The sequence below is a fragment of the Bison bison genome, unplaced genomic scaffold (assembly GCF_000754665.1).
Source record: "Bison bison bison isolate TAMUID 2011002044 unplaced genomic scaffold, Bison_UMD1.0 scf7180017864307, whole genome shotgun sequence".
NCBI classification, from domain to species: Eukaryota; Metazoa; Chordata; class Mammalia; order Artiodactyla; family Bovidae; genus Bison; species Bison bison.
The window spans coordinates 159,137-174,440 of NW_011494879.1; the positions used below are offsets into that span (position 1 = coordinate 159,137).

Sequence of the window (15,304 nt, forward strand, 5' to 3'; positions counted from 1 at the left end):
TGTTGGCAATTTGATCTCTGGTTCCTCTGCCTTTTCAAAAACCAGCTTGAACATCAGGAAGTTCACGGTTCACATATTGCTGAAGCCTGGCTTGGAGAATTTTGAGCATTACTTTACTAGGTGGGGAAACACTGGAAACAGTGACAGACTTCGTTTTCTCGGACTCCAGACTTTTACAGAAGCAGTGGTGTCATGTGATGGAAAGAGCTTTGAAATGTTGACAAAACTAGGTTGAAATTCCTCACCAGCACTAGAGTGGCCAACGATCCTGACTTGCCTGGTCCTGCATGGTTTCCTGTGACACAAGACTTTGAGAGCTGAAACTGGAAAGTGTTGGTCACCCTTCCCGCTATGTCACCATTTACTAACATGAAACCTCAGGCAAGTCAGTCACCTTCTCAGTACCTTGGTTTCCAACTCAATTAAAAAATACTTTACAGGATTAACATGTAGATTACAACTCAATATAAATAAGCAAATATACAATAGACACATACACAAAAAAACCATAAAAATAGGTACCTCTTACTAGCCCTTTTCACAACTAGTCTGTAACATTGTATCACTATATCCACTTTACACCAGAGAAAGAAACTTGGGGAGGTAAAATGAGCCAAATCACAGAGCTAACAAAAGGAAAACCCAGCAAGAGCCCAGCCCCAACTCAGGTGTGCTTACTTCCAACTCTGATCAAGTCTCTTTCCCTTATCTGTGGAATTCAACTTTGAGTTGCACCATTCAGAAATCCCCAGGGAGCTTTTAAATTTAGATTCCTGGGTCCCACTCCCCAGGGATCCTGATTCTGTAGGGGCTCAGGAGCCTGTGATTTGGGGGGCTCTTGTTTTCTTTCAAGATGACCACATGATTCAGACATACAGCCAGGTTTGGAACTGTTACCTCGTACCACCTTGATTTTGACACTTAGACTCCCTTTAGGAACAACAACAAAAAAAAACCCACCAATTATTACCACTTCACTGATGCCCTGGATCTGATCTTTGTCCATATCTGAATTAGGGAAAACCTTGGGCAAAATTTTCTTGTCAAGAAGGCAAGTATATTGTTACAAGACAATAAAAGGGGCATTACTCAAACTCCCTGATTTCCTATGAAATGAGAACTAGAAGAAAATTTTACCATTCATTTTAAGAATCACTCGAGAATGGCTCATTCTGACACACCGTGTATGTGTGTGGTGGTGGTGGTGGTGGTGGTGGTAGAGGTGTCAGTCTTTTAAACAAATTGGGAGTTGTCCTAGCAAATTGTTAGGATAATGCAGTTCCACACTATGACCCAAAGATCTGATCTGAAGCACAGTCCTCAACTCAATTCAATGCCACCACAAGTTAGAAGGCTGTTGACGCCACTGGCTTCAATCTGGAAAAGTCCATGATTCTGAAGACCAATGACCTGGTTCAAATACCAACCCTGCCACTTCCTGAACTGTGTGACCTTGGCAAGGTCTCCTCAACCTTTTGGGCGTCTGTTTCCTGGTTTCTAAACAGGGTATTAAAATCATACTTATCTCACTGGGTTGTTATGAGAGTTAAAAGAGTTTATGGAAAGCCCTTATACTGTCCTCGCATATACAAGGGCCCAATACACGCTATTATCATTATGTCTCAACTTTCCCCTATATTTTAACCAAACTAACCTACTTACAGTTTCTCTAATAACAGTCCATTCTGTCTTGCCTTAGGATCCTCAGCATATATTTTTCCTTCTACTAAGGACACCCTTCTATGGTCAGATAACTTCTGCTCATTCTTGAACACCAGCTATGATTGCATCTAATCTCAGAAATCCTGTCTGACCTCTTAGGTTGTATTACAAATCCTTTATGAGCTCCAGGATCCTACACACAAATCTATAATAATGATGACACATCTTTACTGAACACTTCCTAGGGCAAGACGTGGTTCTAAATGCTTTCTATAATTTATTCGTTTTTATGATCAAATAAACCTGTGAGACAGTTCCACCATTTTACAGATGTGGAAACTAGGGCACAGAAAATAACTTGTCCAAGGTCACAAGAGCCCTTAATGGGGCCTGAATTCAAACCTAGACCTGATCAACTCCAAAGTCATGATCTTCACCACTCTGCTTTGCTATGTGGTTTCACACCTTGATTTACTTGTCTATCCCTACACACTAGGATCTAGGCTCTTGGAAGGTGGGGACAATGTCTTTTCTCTCTGAATCTACAGCACCTATTAAACAGCACAGAATAAGTGCTTAATAGTGCACTGATGAATAAATAAATGTATGTATGAATGGATGAATGAATGAGAGGACAAGAATGAAGAAACAAACCTGTATTTTAGACAACTATTAAAAGCGATCAATTCTGTCTTCAGTCTTGGAGACAGAATTTCTGGTAGACAGACAGAGGTACAAGTGGGAAAGTATCTGCTGGTTCAGATAGTACTGAAAGATGATATGGAATTATCTGGTAAAAAAAAAAGTAAAATAAAATGAAATCCTGGCTAAATTCAGCCTGTTTCACCCAGTCTCTTCAGGGCCCCAAGTTCTACACAGAACGCTGTACAAACATAACCTCGAAGAGAAAGAAGCAAAGAGGAAATACCAGTGGGAGGCCTTTTGAAAACGGATCTTAATTCAGCCTTCCTGATTTGCCGTAAGATCCTCCACCACAGAAGTCCCAACATGGGTTTTTCACCATGCAATTGTGGTGGTTCCCATTCCCCAAATCCGTATCGACATAATGCATCAAATCCTTTTCCCTCAATCTGTCCCCAGCGAGCATCTCCCTCAGCCTCATTCCTGCCCCTCATTTTTGCAGAGGTTAACATTTAACAAATTACACTCCCAACCTCTTTCCAGGCCCATCATCTTTTTAAGTTCAACAAGAGTGGAGCTTGCTGGCCAATTTGAAGTATCACATTTCTCCCTGAGCTCCTCTCAAACTGCTCTCTGGTTTCGGCTGCAGAATGTTAACAGGCCAGAAAGCACAGGGGAGACAAAGCACTTTATCAGCTTCATACCTAAAATAATAAGCAAGTTTAAAATAAACAGTTGGGAGAGATTGAATGGCATGCTCTACTGTCAGCGAAGGCAGAAATGCCCCAGTCCAGGGTTGACAAATGGTAGAATGGTCTTCTGGTTTCACATTGGATCTCATCTCTGATGTTTCTGCTGGTGTTTATAGATGGAGCTGTAGATTTTTCACTTGGTTTTCTTGAGAACAAGTTCATGAAATATTTTCTAGCTTTCTTATGAACTATCCCAACCAAGATGTGAGCGGGAGCAGCCCAAGCTCCACAGATATTTTCCGAGGGGGTCCCGGGCTTGACTCTAGGATGATGACAATTTCCAAAAGGCCAATTTAATAGCAATTGGATTTTTCCTGCCTGCCTGCACCATTAGCTGACAACTCACTTCTTCCATCACATCTGCAAACAGTTCTCCTAGACAGTTCTGACATTTCCCACTTAGAAAAGCCATTTTCAGGAAGTTATTAACCCAAACGGAATCTTCCTGGTCAAGCCCAGGGGTATAGAAATGCCTCAGGTGGGCATGTCTGTAGACAGTAGGTCCCCAGTAAGGGATAAGAATGGCCAATTCGGACAAAAAATTGACAAATCAGACCAAATATTTCAGTTACTATGAGACTAAATACCTATAAGTTTTTAGAGTACAGTAATAATGAAAGTCCCATTTTCTGACAGTATGATTCCACGAGAGCAAAGATCATGCCTATTTTTGTTTACTGTGAACCACCACGATGACTAGTTCATAGCAGACAAGTATTTGCTAAATGGATAAACGCAGTGTTAATACATGCTGGGCACTCTACAAGAATCATTACACATGTTACCTCACTTATTTTCATCCCCATCCCAAAGCTAGAAGGCGGGAATTAGACAAGGAAACTGAACACCAGAGAAGTAAAGTAACTGCCAGTGGTCACCAATTGGTACGTAAAATCCAGGTCTGCCAAAGCAATGTTCTTGCCATCGTGCCCCTCTCCAAAACACAGGTTCACTCACTAACCTGGTGAAGTCCTTATGTTGACAGTCTTATTGAAATTATCCTTGAGTGCTTCTATCACAGACTTCATTTCTTCATCCACTTCTTCTAAGTTGATGATATCCTCAACCAAGGCAGTGTTAAGATTCATTCTGGTTTGGGACTGTCCTTTCCCTTTGGCTAGAAAGTCAACATTCAATGAATTTAAAAGGAAAAAAAAAAAGCATAAATAGAGACAATAAACAATGAGTTAAGAAAACGAGAGGCACAGAAAATATATTAATTCATTTCAAAATGAATCCTAAAACAAGGCCATGCCAAGTGTCTGACGGCTGGTACAGACAGGAAGAACAGCAGTGGTTTAGCAGCATGAAACACCACCAGCGGCAGTGACAATGGCTTATATTTTAGAAAACCAACAATACTGAGAACTGAGTAAAATTCTAGCTTGTATCTAAACCATCACAGTGATGTTTCATAAGCTATAATATATATCTGCATAGCTCACGCCCCTGAGTAATACAAATATTCCTGCATTCCTTTATGTAGGGTGTGGGAGGACAGAAAAAAATAAAAACGTGTAAATACTACTATCTTATACTTGTTTATTTATTAAATATTCAACATTTACTGAGATTATGCACAACAAATTTCATTAAACATCTACAATAAGTTAGATCCTGTGCTATCTGTACACCATATTACAATTTGCAATGCAATTTCAAGTACATTCTTCTATTAGAATTCAAAGCAGCTCTCTGACATAGGAAGAACAGAGATTATTATTGCTTCCATTTTACAGATAAGGAATCTGAGGAACAGCTATTGAAATGTTTTGCCCAAAGTAACCAACCAGTAAGCAGCAGAGTGATTTTTTTTTACATTTATTTGCTTGTGTCATCATCTTGCTTGAAAGCTCTGAAGTTAACAGGCTAACGGCTTAGAATTTTCAGAACTGATGAAAGAGCTGAATTTTCAGATTTAGAAACAGTTTCAAACAGGATAGTAAAAGCAAATTCATACCTAGACATTTTGTGAATGCAGAAAACCAAGGACAAAGAGGCTGTGAAAACAGCCAAAGAGAAAAGACAAATTACCCATAAAGGAACTTACGCCCATCAGTATCAGAAAGTTGTATTAAGACTAATTCACATACAAGCCCTAAATTAATATTAGCAAACCAAATCCAGCAACACACAGATTATGGAGCAAGCAATGTATATGCGCATTACACATAAGAGGGCTTATACCAAGAATGCAAAAGTGGTTTAATATCAGAAAAGGCTATTAATGTTGAGCCACCACATTCATAGACTGAAAAAAATTTTTAAATGCTCACTCAATAAATGCAGTAAGAGCACCAATAAAAAAATTAATACCCATTCAAAAAAAAACTATTAGCAAAACAGGGACAGAAGACACTTGCTTAAAAGAGAGACTACCAAAAAATAAAGCAAACATAATTCTTGATGTTAACACATAAGAAGTATTCACTATAAAGTCAGGACTAAAACAAGGATGACTACTATCAATAATCACTTTTATTCGCATATAGCTGAATTACTTTGTTGTACAGCAGAAACTATCATAATATCGTAAAGCAATTATACTCCAATAAAAAATCACTTTTATTAGAATTATATTAGAATTCCTAGACAATGTAGTTGGAAGGAAAGGAGAGAAGGAGGGAAGACGGATGGAGGAAAGAGAGAAAAGAAATAAAAGGTATGTGATATATAGATTGGGGAGGGAAAAACAAAACTATCATTAAATATAGGTATTTTAATTATCTACATAGAAAATCCAAAAAATACACAACGGTTCTAATAAAAGAGTTCAGCAGAGTTGCAATATACAAAATCAATGTATAATTATCAAAAGTATTCCTATTCTCCAGCAACCAAACAGAACACATAATTTCTAAAAGACATAAACTTAAAGCAATGACTCTTGCAAAAAATAATATAGAACATATTTTTGACCTTAAGGCAGGGGAAAATTTCTTCAATAGGAGAAAAAGAGCACTACTAATAAAAGGAAAAGACTGACAAACTGGACTACATTAAAATTAAGAACTTCTGTTCATCAAAAAAAAAAAAAAAAAAACCATGAAAAGGTCATCATTATCAGCAATACATATATATGCAAAAGTCTTGTCTTTAGAATACCTTAAAATTCTTACAAGTCAATTTTTAAAAATCAGGTCAATTTTTTTTAACGGGCAAAAGATTGGAAACAAAGAGGATATCCAAATAACCAGTAAACAAATGAAAGGTGCTCACCATCACTATTCATCAATGAAATACAAATTAAAACCATGAGATATAACGGTATATTCATTAGAATGACTAAAATTAAAAAGGCTGACCATACCAAGTGTTCACAAGTAGATAACGGGTAATTAGCGAATAGAAAACTAAAGCACCCTGGGGAGGAGAGTAACCTGACATGACCACTCTGGGAAACCATATATTCTGAAACTGAACTGAAATTTATATACACATGACCCAAGGCTCAGGAATCCTTCCTCTTGGTATACACCCAGTAGAGAGGCAAACTTATGGGCACCAAAATGCATGTTCACAGTAGCATTGTTTATTTTAGCTCAAAACTGGAAGCAACTCAAATATCCATCGGCTACAGAAAACATACATAAATCATGGTACACACATTCACTGGGATACTGTAAAAAAAAAAAAGTAAAATGTACCGACAACTACTACAGACAACAGCATGGACGAATCTCACGTGTAGGCTGTTATCAAAAGAAGCCAGGCATGAAAAGAATCCATTCTGAGTTCAAAAGGGGCAAAGCGAAATCTGCAGTGTTAAAGTCAAGAGAGGGGGTTGTCTTTTGAAGGGGGCGACCTGAAAAGGACAAGAGCAAAGCTTCCAGAGTACAAGCGACGTCTATATCTTAATCCGGGTGATAGTTACACGGTTGTGTTCACTTTGTGAAAATTCCCTGAGCACTTACAATTTATGTACACACTTTTTCTGTATATATAACTCAAAAGTTGACTTTGAAAAACATCATATACCAAGTGACAAAAAACGATGATACTCTAGAAATAAACCCAATTGAAGAACTGTGTAAGATCTATACGGAGAAAACCTGACAATATGATTATAAATGTCACAGAGAAGAGAAAAGGCCAAGAAGAAGAAGAAGAAAAAGCTAGTGTGTTCTGAAGGGAAAGATCTATACCACCAGATTCAAGACTTTATGACAGTGATTCAGGCATTAGGGAATTTAGTGCAGGGACAGATGAGCAGTTCAACACATCAAGAGCTCAGAAATAAATCATATATATGAAGAAACATTATATATGACAGAGGAAGCATTACAGATCTGGGAGTAAAGAAGAGTTTTCCCTAAGTGAGGTTAACTTCCTTGGTGGTACAGTGGTGAAGAATCCACCTGTCAATGCAGGGGACACAGGTCTGATCCCTGGTCCAGGAAGATCCCACATGCCGAGGGGCAACTAAGCCTGGGTGCAACAAATACTGAGCCCATGCTCCACAAAAAGAGAAGCCTCTGCAGTGAGAAGCCTGTGCACCGCAACTAGAGAGGAGCCCCCAGTCACCGCCAACTAGAGAAAACCCACCGGAGTAACGAGGACCTAGCACAGCCAAAAATAAATAGATTTTAAAATAGTATTATTTTTGAAAAAATAAGTGAGGCTGACACACTTATTACTCACTTCCAAAAGAAATAAGATTAGATTCCCTATCTTATATCATATTCCAAAATAAACTCCGTTATGGATTAAAGACCCAAATATGAAAAGTAAAAACCTTCAAAATATTTAGAAGAAAATACAGAAGAAGAGATTTATGACTTTTGGATAGATGAAGGTATCTTAAATAAGGCCAAAAAAGCACAAATGATAAAGGAAAGAACTGAACAATATGACTGCATTAAAACTGATGTTCAATGAAAGACATTATAAAGTTAAAAGGCAAAGTAGATACCCATAACATATACATATTGACAAAGGATCAGCATTCTTAATATAGAAAGAATCCAATAAATCTAAAGGAAAAAGTCAAACCACCAACTTTTTAAAGAGGCAACCCAAGAAGATAAAAGCTGAATATGCAGTTGAATATGAAAAGACGCTGCTTACGTGCTGCAGCCACCATCTGGTGCACTGGACGACTGCAGCGCTGTGGGCACAGGGCCCCGCATTCCAGCTCTGCCACTAACTGCACATGATCATGGGCCAAGGTCTTACACTTGGACCTCAGCTTCCTCACTCGCAAAATGGTGAGGCACATGCGTGGCTCACTAGGTGTTGAGAAGAATTTCTTCACTGGGTAATTATAATTCCTTCAACAGATAATTTATAAAGATCAAATTAAATGATTAAATGTATGTGAATTTAAAAAATCTATAAAGCAACCTACACATCAAAAAGTTATTACCTTTATCACTATTAACTGAATATACGTTTTCTATGCATTAATGCTTTTCCAGCAACTTGTTAATTTTCCTGTTAACAGGAAAGGAGAAGGTCTGTGTAAAACCATAAAAGAAAAGCAGTGGGGAAAAAACATTCAGTAGCATATTTCAAGCACCATCCTTGCGAGTGAACTCCCTGACCCATGGCTGCAAGTATTAATAGCAGGTCTGCTTGACAATGTTCTGTCACTCATTCATTCCTTCAACAAAACGTTTTAATATATACTATGTGTCAGGCCCTGTTCGCTCCTAAACAAAAGACACAGATTGGGAAAAAAAAAAAGACAGAGGTGGAGTTTTTCCTCACAGGGTCCAGTATGGAAGACATAACAAACAATAATCAACCCTACAATTAATTAATTAATGAGTGCTTTGCTAAGTACATCAAAGATAAAATAACAATGTGCACAAGTGCATGTAACAAGGGAACTGACCCAGCCTAAGAGGTCAGGGAAGGCTTTCCTGAGGAAGCGACGTTTAAGCTGAGATCTGAGTTATATCAAAGTCTCATTCTTGGATGACACAAGCCATTAAGATCATCCATCTAAATCCTCGGCTCTCATACATCTTCACCCCACAAACTTCTGCTTTTAATTTTACTTCCAACACAGATCTTCCTGGAAGGAGAAAATACATTGATCCCTGTCCCAAGTATTCTGGTTTGCTTGGCACTTACACCTCTAATTCTAAATCTAAAACAAAACAGTCGTTTTCTGAGCTGTAGCAACATATGAGGCAGCATGGAAGTGAGAAAACAGACCCTCAGCTCTAATACCATATCTGTCCCTGTGACCTTTCAAGCCTATCAACTGATCCACCTGAGACATCACTTCTTCGTGAGGCACGGGGAGAAATTCAGAACATCTCTGAGATCTCTTCCAGCTCTGATCATTCAAGGGCTAAATATAAGACAGGGGCGAGGAGGTCACGTCTCTACCTTTGGCTTTCTTGGTAGCAAAATGACGGACTGGTACGGCGGCATAGGCCATGCATTGCCCATGGTCATTCTGTCTTCCTCTCACTGTCTGCAGTGTGACTTCTGAAACAGGTCTGGTCAAGGCTGCAAGGGAGTTGCAAAATGCAGGGTGGACCAAGCGGAAGCACCTTAAACCCAAGGCCATAACTGAAGACAATCCTTGTGAATATCCACTAAAAAGAACAAGACAAAAAGGAGATCTAAGTAAAATAGACTCTCTTGTTAGTGCAACTTCAGAAAATAATCTGTACCAGTTAGCAAGCAAATCCTATCAGCAGAGCCCAACAATCCATTTTGACCTGTGTGCTAGGTCAGGGGTTCCCAACCCGTTCCAGTTTGTGGCCTGTTAGGGACTGGTGGCAGGACAGGAGGTGGGCACCAGGTGAGCCAACAGAAGCTTCATCTGTATTTACAGCCACTCCCCAGCCCTCGCGTTACAGCCTGAGCTCCGCCTACTGTCCGATGAACTGCAGCGTTAGATTCTCACAGGAGCACGATCAACGCAATAAGCTTGAATTACCCTAAAACCATCGCCACCCCCTGCCCAGCTCCTGTCAGTGGGAAAACTGTCTTCCACGAAACCAGTCCCTGGTGCCAATAAAGGCTGGGGACCGCTGTACTAGATAACTTAAATACATTATCTCCAGCCCTCCTCCTAACAGCTGTACAAGGATGTATGATTAGCCCCATTTTATAGGACAAAGAAACTAAGGCTCACAGAGATTTAAATATCTAGCTCACAGTCTGTAGGACGCCAAATCGCCACGCTCTTTCCACTACAGCAAATGCCAATTAGTACACAGGGAAGAGAGTTAAGTAAATGCATGGCAGCCTAAATCCTTAATGATGGTAATTAAACCCTTACAGGAAAAAAAAAAAAGCACAAAATCTTGATAAAGTTACACTATAAAGAGTAACAGCAGAGCACTGGAAGAGAATTTTACATAAAATCATTTCAACAGGCATAAAATGACTGGAAAATTCACACAACAGCATTTAATTAAAATTTTCTTTGGTTCCTTATGCACTGATTACCAATTAGAATGCACTTTAATGTGAGTCTGAAGCATGGCTGAGGTTTGAGGTCTTCCATGTTATACAACTAAAGCTCTGGAAAATGCCACCCTCCTCGGTGTTAACACAAGTTACATATGATCCTTCTGAGGTTTTTGACTGTGGAAAGATGTTAAAGCCTACAGCTACCCCTGGGATAGAACAACAGTTCTAGCTTACGGGCAAATGTGGGACTTCCCTGTTGGCTCAGTGGTAAAGAATCCGCCTGCCAGTGCAGGAGACACAACTTTGATCCCTGGTCCGGGAAGATCCCCTAGAGAAGGAAATGGCAACTCACTCCAGTATTCTTGCCTGGGAAATTCTATGGACAGAGAAACCTGCTGGGTCCATGCGGTCGCAAAGTCTCAGACACAACTGATCAACTAACATACACACACACATTACAGCCTGAGTGAGAGCATGGGCTTTGCAGACAGAAGATCTAGAATCCAAGCCCATCTCCACCACACCCAAATGCTTCTGAACATCACTGCACCTTGACTTCCTCAACTGTAATACGATGGAGATAATTATAGTTATTTCTTAGAGTTGGGAAAAATAAATTAGTTAATGTAAGTATAACACGTGGCACGGTGTCTAACAGACAACAGGAGTTCCCCCTAAAGGGTATCTGTTGACAGCTATCGCCTTTCCTTTCAAAAACTTCCATGTCAGAGTCAGACACAACAAAGAAATCTTACATGTCATTACTAAAGTACAAGGAAGCCAAGAGTCAGCCATATCTGGATATGAATTTCAACTTGTAGCTATTTATTGCATTTTCTGGGCATCATTTCCCTCATTTGTAAAGTGAGAAAAAAACAATCCTGTTTTAAAATAAAATGAAGTAGTGAATGTAACAACCGAGTACAGTGCTGGGAATGTGCCACCTGCTATAATTATTACTTTTTTTCCTTAAGAAAAGCAAACGAGTTGCACAAAGGCAAATAATTTCCCCCGATGGAATTTTTAATAGCAAGAGATGCTAGATTTCAATGATCAGTGTATGATGTCAGTAAAAACAGATCTACATAAAAAAAATTAAAAAATGTTTCCTCTTTTTAATCATTATCAATAGCTACTATTAACAGAGGTCAGGCCCAGCCTTCTTGCTTTACTCTTAATATTCATTTAATCCTCTCAAAAATGCCACAAAGAAAAGTATAATAATCTCCTCTTTATAGATGTAGAAACTCAGGCTCTAAAAGACTGTCATTGACCAAGAGGCTGGAGCTAATAGCTTTGCTCTGTAGCAGCAGCACTATTTACACATTTTGCCTCTAAATGAGGTTTCTATATCTAGGTTTTTGCCTAATACAGCCAATGCCTAACCCACACTTATATCCAAATATGGCTGTATAATAAGGTGCTTTTTTTTTTGATCTACAGGGTCTCAATCTGGCTATTCCATTTAAGACAGGTTTCCTGGTGTTCCTGTTGCAGGTCATAATGCCAATCCACAAAGCAACAGGAAATCAAAGTGGGTTAGAAATAAACCACCTTTGACAGAAAACTCAATACCCAAAAGCGGACCCAGTACACGTGAACCGGAAGACGACTCTATAAATAAACCACATTGCTGAAATGCTTAAGACATGGATTTTAAACTGCACAGAAGTCAGGAAACTTCAAAGTGGAAATTCAATAAAGGCAGCCCCTTGGACTCTTTACCTCAAGAATATTCATATCAGCACTCAGTTCAGCACAGAAGTAAAGACAAGGAAAGGAACCCTCTTGCAAGCCCAAGTATTCTACAACAAAATTAACGTACAGTCAGAAGAAAATGCAGCAGGAAACATCTGACCTTTGGATGAAGTCTTGAACTGAAATGTCTGTTTGCCCACTTACTAGCAGTGTGAACCTGGGGACATCAACCTCTCTGAGCTACAGTTTCCACTGCATCTTTTTCATGGTGATATTAACGAGCCTTTAAAAAGGTAATTTTAACAATAATAATGAAACAACAGCTTATAATAGCTGGTAATAACTATGTGCCAGAGACAGTTCTAAGCACTGTATTGTATACATTAACTCATTTGAGCCTCATAATAACCCTAGGAGATAAGTACTTATTATTATACCCATTTTATGGATAAAGACACAGAGGCAAAGATAAACAATTTGCTCAAGATTTTAATTCAGGCACTTTTGTTCCACAGTTTGTGCTCTTAAGCACTATCCTATACTGTGTACATAAGACAGTGCAATTACTGGCATTATTTTTCAAACTGTTTAAATATTTTTTTTACAACTATTTGAGGCATGTATTCTTTATCCAAAGCTGAGATTCTCAAAACTTGAATTTTCCCACTTTCCATAGAAGGTGCATTTTAACTTTGGAAAGAACTAGATGAGGAAGACAAAGTCCTAGCTTATCCACCATCCCAGCAACCCCTACCAATTCAGTTGTGTTCATAACATGTAGATTCTTGTAATATGAGTGTGCACACACAGGTCCTTGTTGTACAGAAAATACTTTCACATGTATTACCTGATTCCCACAATAACCAGGCAACATTGTGATTACCGCTTACATTGTACAAACTGGTAAACTAGTCTTTCATTTCCTTGAATAATTTCCTGCGCCAGGGTCTTCAAAAATACTGTTGAATCTGCTTGGAATGATTTTCCCTCACCTCGTTAATGAACTTTTCTTTCAGACTTCAGCTGAAGTACCACTTCCTCAGAGGATGCCTTCCTTGGCTGTTTTCTCTAGCCCAACAGGTCAAATGTCCTATGGCCCCTTTTCTTAGTACCATGTACTTTTTCATGGCACTAACTTTAACAATATCAGTTAATATTTGTGTAACTATTTAATCGGGTTCCCTTGGTGGCTCGGTGGTACAGAATCCGCCTGCCAATGCAGGAGATGCAGGTTCAATCCCTGGGCTGGGAAGATCCTCCAGAGAAGGAAATGGCAACCCACTCCAGTATTCTTTCCTGGGCAATCCCATGGACAGAGGAGCCTGGCGGGCCACAGGCCATGGGGTCACAAAAGAGTCGGACATAACTTAGCGACTAAACAATAATTATTGGATCATTGTCTTATTCCCTCCATAAGAACTGACTGTAAGTACTACAAGGAATAAACTATGGTTGTCTTGTTCAAGACTGCATCCCCAGTCCCTGGCACAGTTCTGAACACGGAAGACATTGAATAAATATGAAGACTACATGAGTGAAAGTCTAGATTGTCCTTCCTCAAAGTCATATTGCTAGCACCAAAACAGAAATCAAAGCCACAGAGAGTAGGTCCTGGGCTCTACTCCCCAACACTGCTTCCATGATCTCTTGGTTTGCCAGATTTTTCACTTAGAGATAAGAGGTCATGTTCTTCTCTAAATTCAGCAACAAGGCATTTACAGTATCTGACTATAGGCAGGATCATGTCCCTGGCATAGCCAAAGGAAGGATGGGACACTTGAACAGGTGGAGAAACAGCTTTTGTCTAAGGAGGCCTGGTTTCCGATATTCCTATCTCATTACTCTCTGCCCATCATCCTTTTTAGATTCATAACTACAGTGAGTTCCCTACATACAAACAAACTCTGTTCTGAATGCTTGTTCATAAGCCCAATTTGTTAGTAAGTCCAACAAAGTTAGCCTAGGTACCCATCTAACACAACCAGCTATATACTACTATACTGCAATAGGTTTATAATACGTTCCCATCTTTGAAAGTTCACAACTTGAAGGTTTGTATGCAGGGAACTTACTGTACCTTGTATTCAAAAAGCACCTGTGGAAGCTGACCTGAGACTTCTATTAAGTCATTTCTTCTACCCAGGTTTTCTTTCCTCAACTATAATACAGAGGATCAGACCAGGTTTTCATTCTTTCTAACTACGAAGCTCCCCAAGATTCTGAGAATGCAGTAGGGTGGGTCAAAGGAAAAAAATGCAACAAACTTAGAGAAGACCCGGGAAAGAGTGCTGGTTCCAGCACTTCATAGGTATGTAACCTTAGGTAGGTCAAAATCTCTGGACCCCAATCTCACCTGTGGATGACAATACTATTCATCAGGGTTAGAGGAGCGACCCAATGAGCTGAGTTGCAGAAGCACTTTATAAACATAGAAGGGCAATTGAAATGACAACCGTTTTGCCACTGGACAGCAGAGTAATGGTTAAAAGGTGAGACTTAAACTTGGGCGCCATCACTCAATCCGCCTTTAGTGTGGGAGACCTGGGTTCGATCCCTGGCTTGAGTAGATCCCCTGGAGCAGGGAAAGGTTACCCACTCCAGTATTCTGGCCTGGAGAATTCCATGGACTCTACAGTCCATGGGGTCGCAAAGAGTCGGACACGACTGAGCGAGTTTCACTTTCACTTCACTCATAGCGACACGACCCTGATTTTATTTCTCCGAGTTTCCATTTCTCCAGCATACGGGATTAGAAAAAAAATACCTATTCCCACAGGATTGTTCTGAAAATAAAATGTTCCTGCCAGTTAGCAGGCTACTAAATAGTTACTATTTAGCAGCCCGGCTGCTATTTAGTAAGCCCGGCTCTCATTCTGAAGGTCCCTAGGTGATGAAATGAGCCCCGTCCCCAACCCGTGAGACTCGCTCGGATCGACAGGTCCCGCCCTTAGCCGTAAAGGTCAAGCCGGATTTTAATCGAACGCGTCGGGGACGGTGTTTAGGCCCCCTTAATGTATCCCAGAGGTCCCTGAGTAGAGGTCTCCGGGTCCCGGACCCCGCGCGCGCCTCCAGGCCGTGCTGAGGCCACTCACCAACTAGCGCCCGGGTTATTAGGAAAAGACTCGCGCGACCACGGCGGCGGCGGCGGCGGCGCCGGCGGCGCGGGCGTCGTG

The 15,304-nt window shown here is 40.1% G+C and overlaps 1 protein-coding gene across 1 annotated transcript in view; it reads right to left on the bottom strand.

The window, feature by feature from the left end:
* The window catches only part of MRRF (mitochondrial ribosome recycling factor), a 54,588-nt gene extending 39,290 nt beyond the window's left edge, over positions 1-15,298 (bottom strand). The window contains exons 1-3 of the mRNA XM_010852028.1: positions 15,224-15,298; positions 9,396-9,607; positions 4,018-4,173 (exon numbers count right to left, since the gene is read on the bottom strand). Coding sequence (XP_010850330.1) covers positions 4,018-4,173; positions 9,396-9,579 — 340 coding nt within the window. The 5' untranslated portion in view covers positions 9,580-9,607; positions 15,224-15,298. The remainder of the gene's footprint in view (positions 1-4,017; positions 4,174-9,395; positions 9,608-15,223) is intronic.
* Between the last annotated feature and the right edge of the window lie 6 nt (positions 15,299-15,304).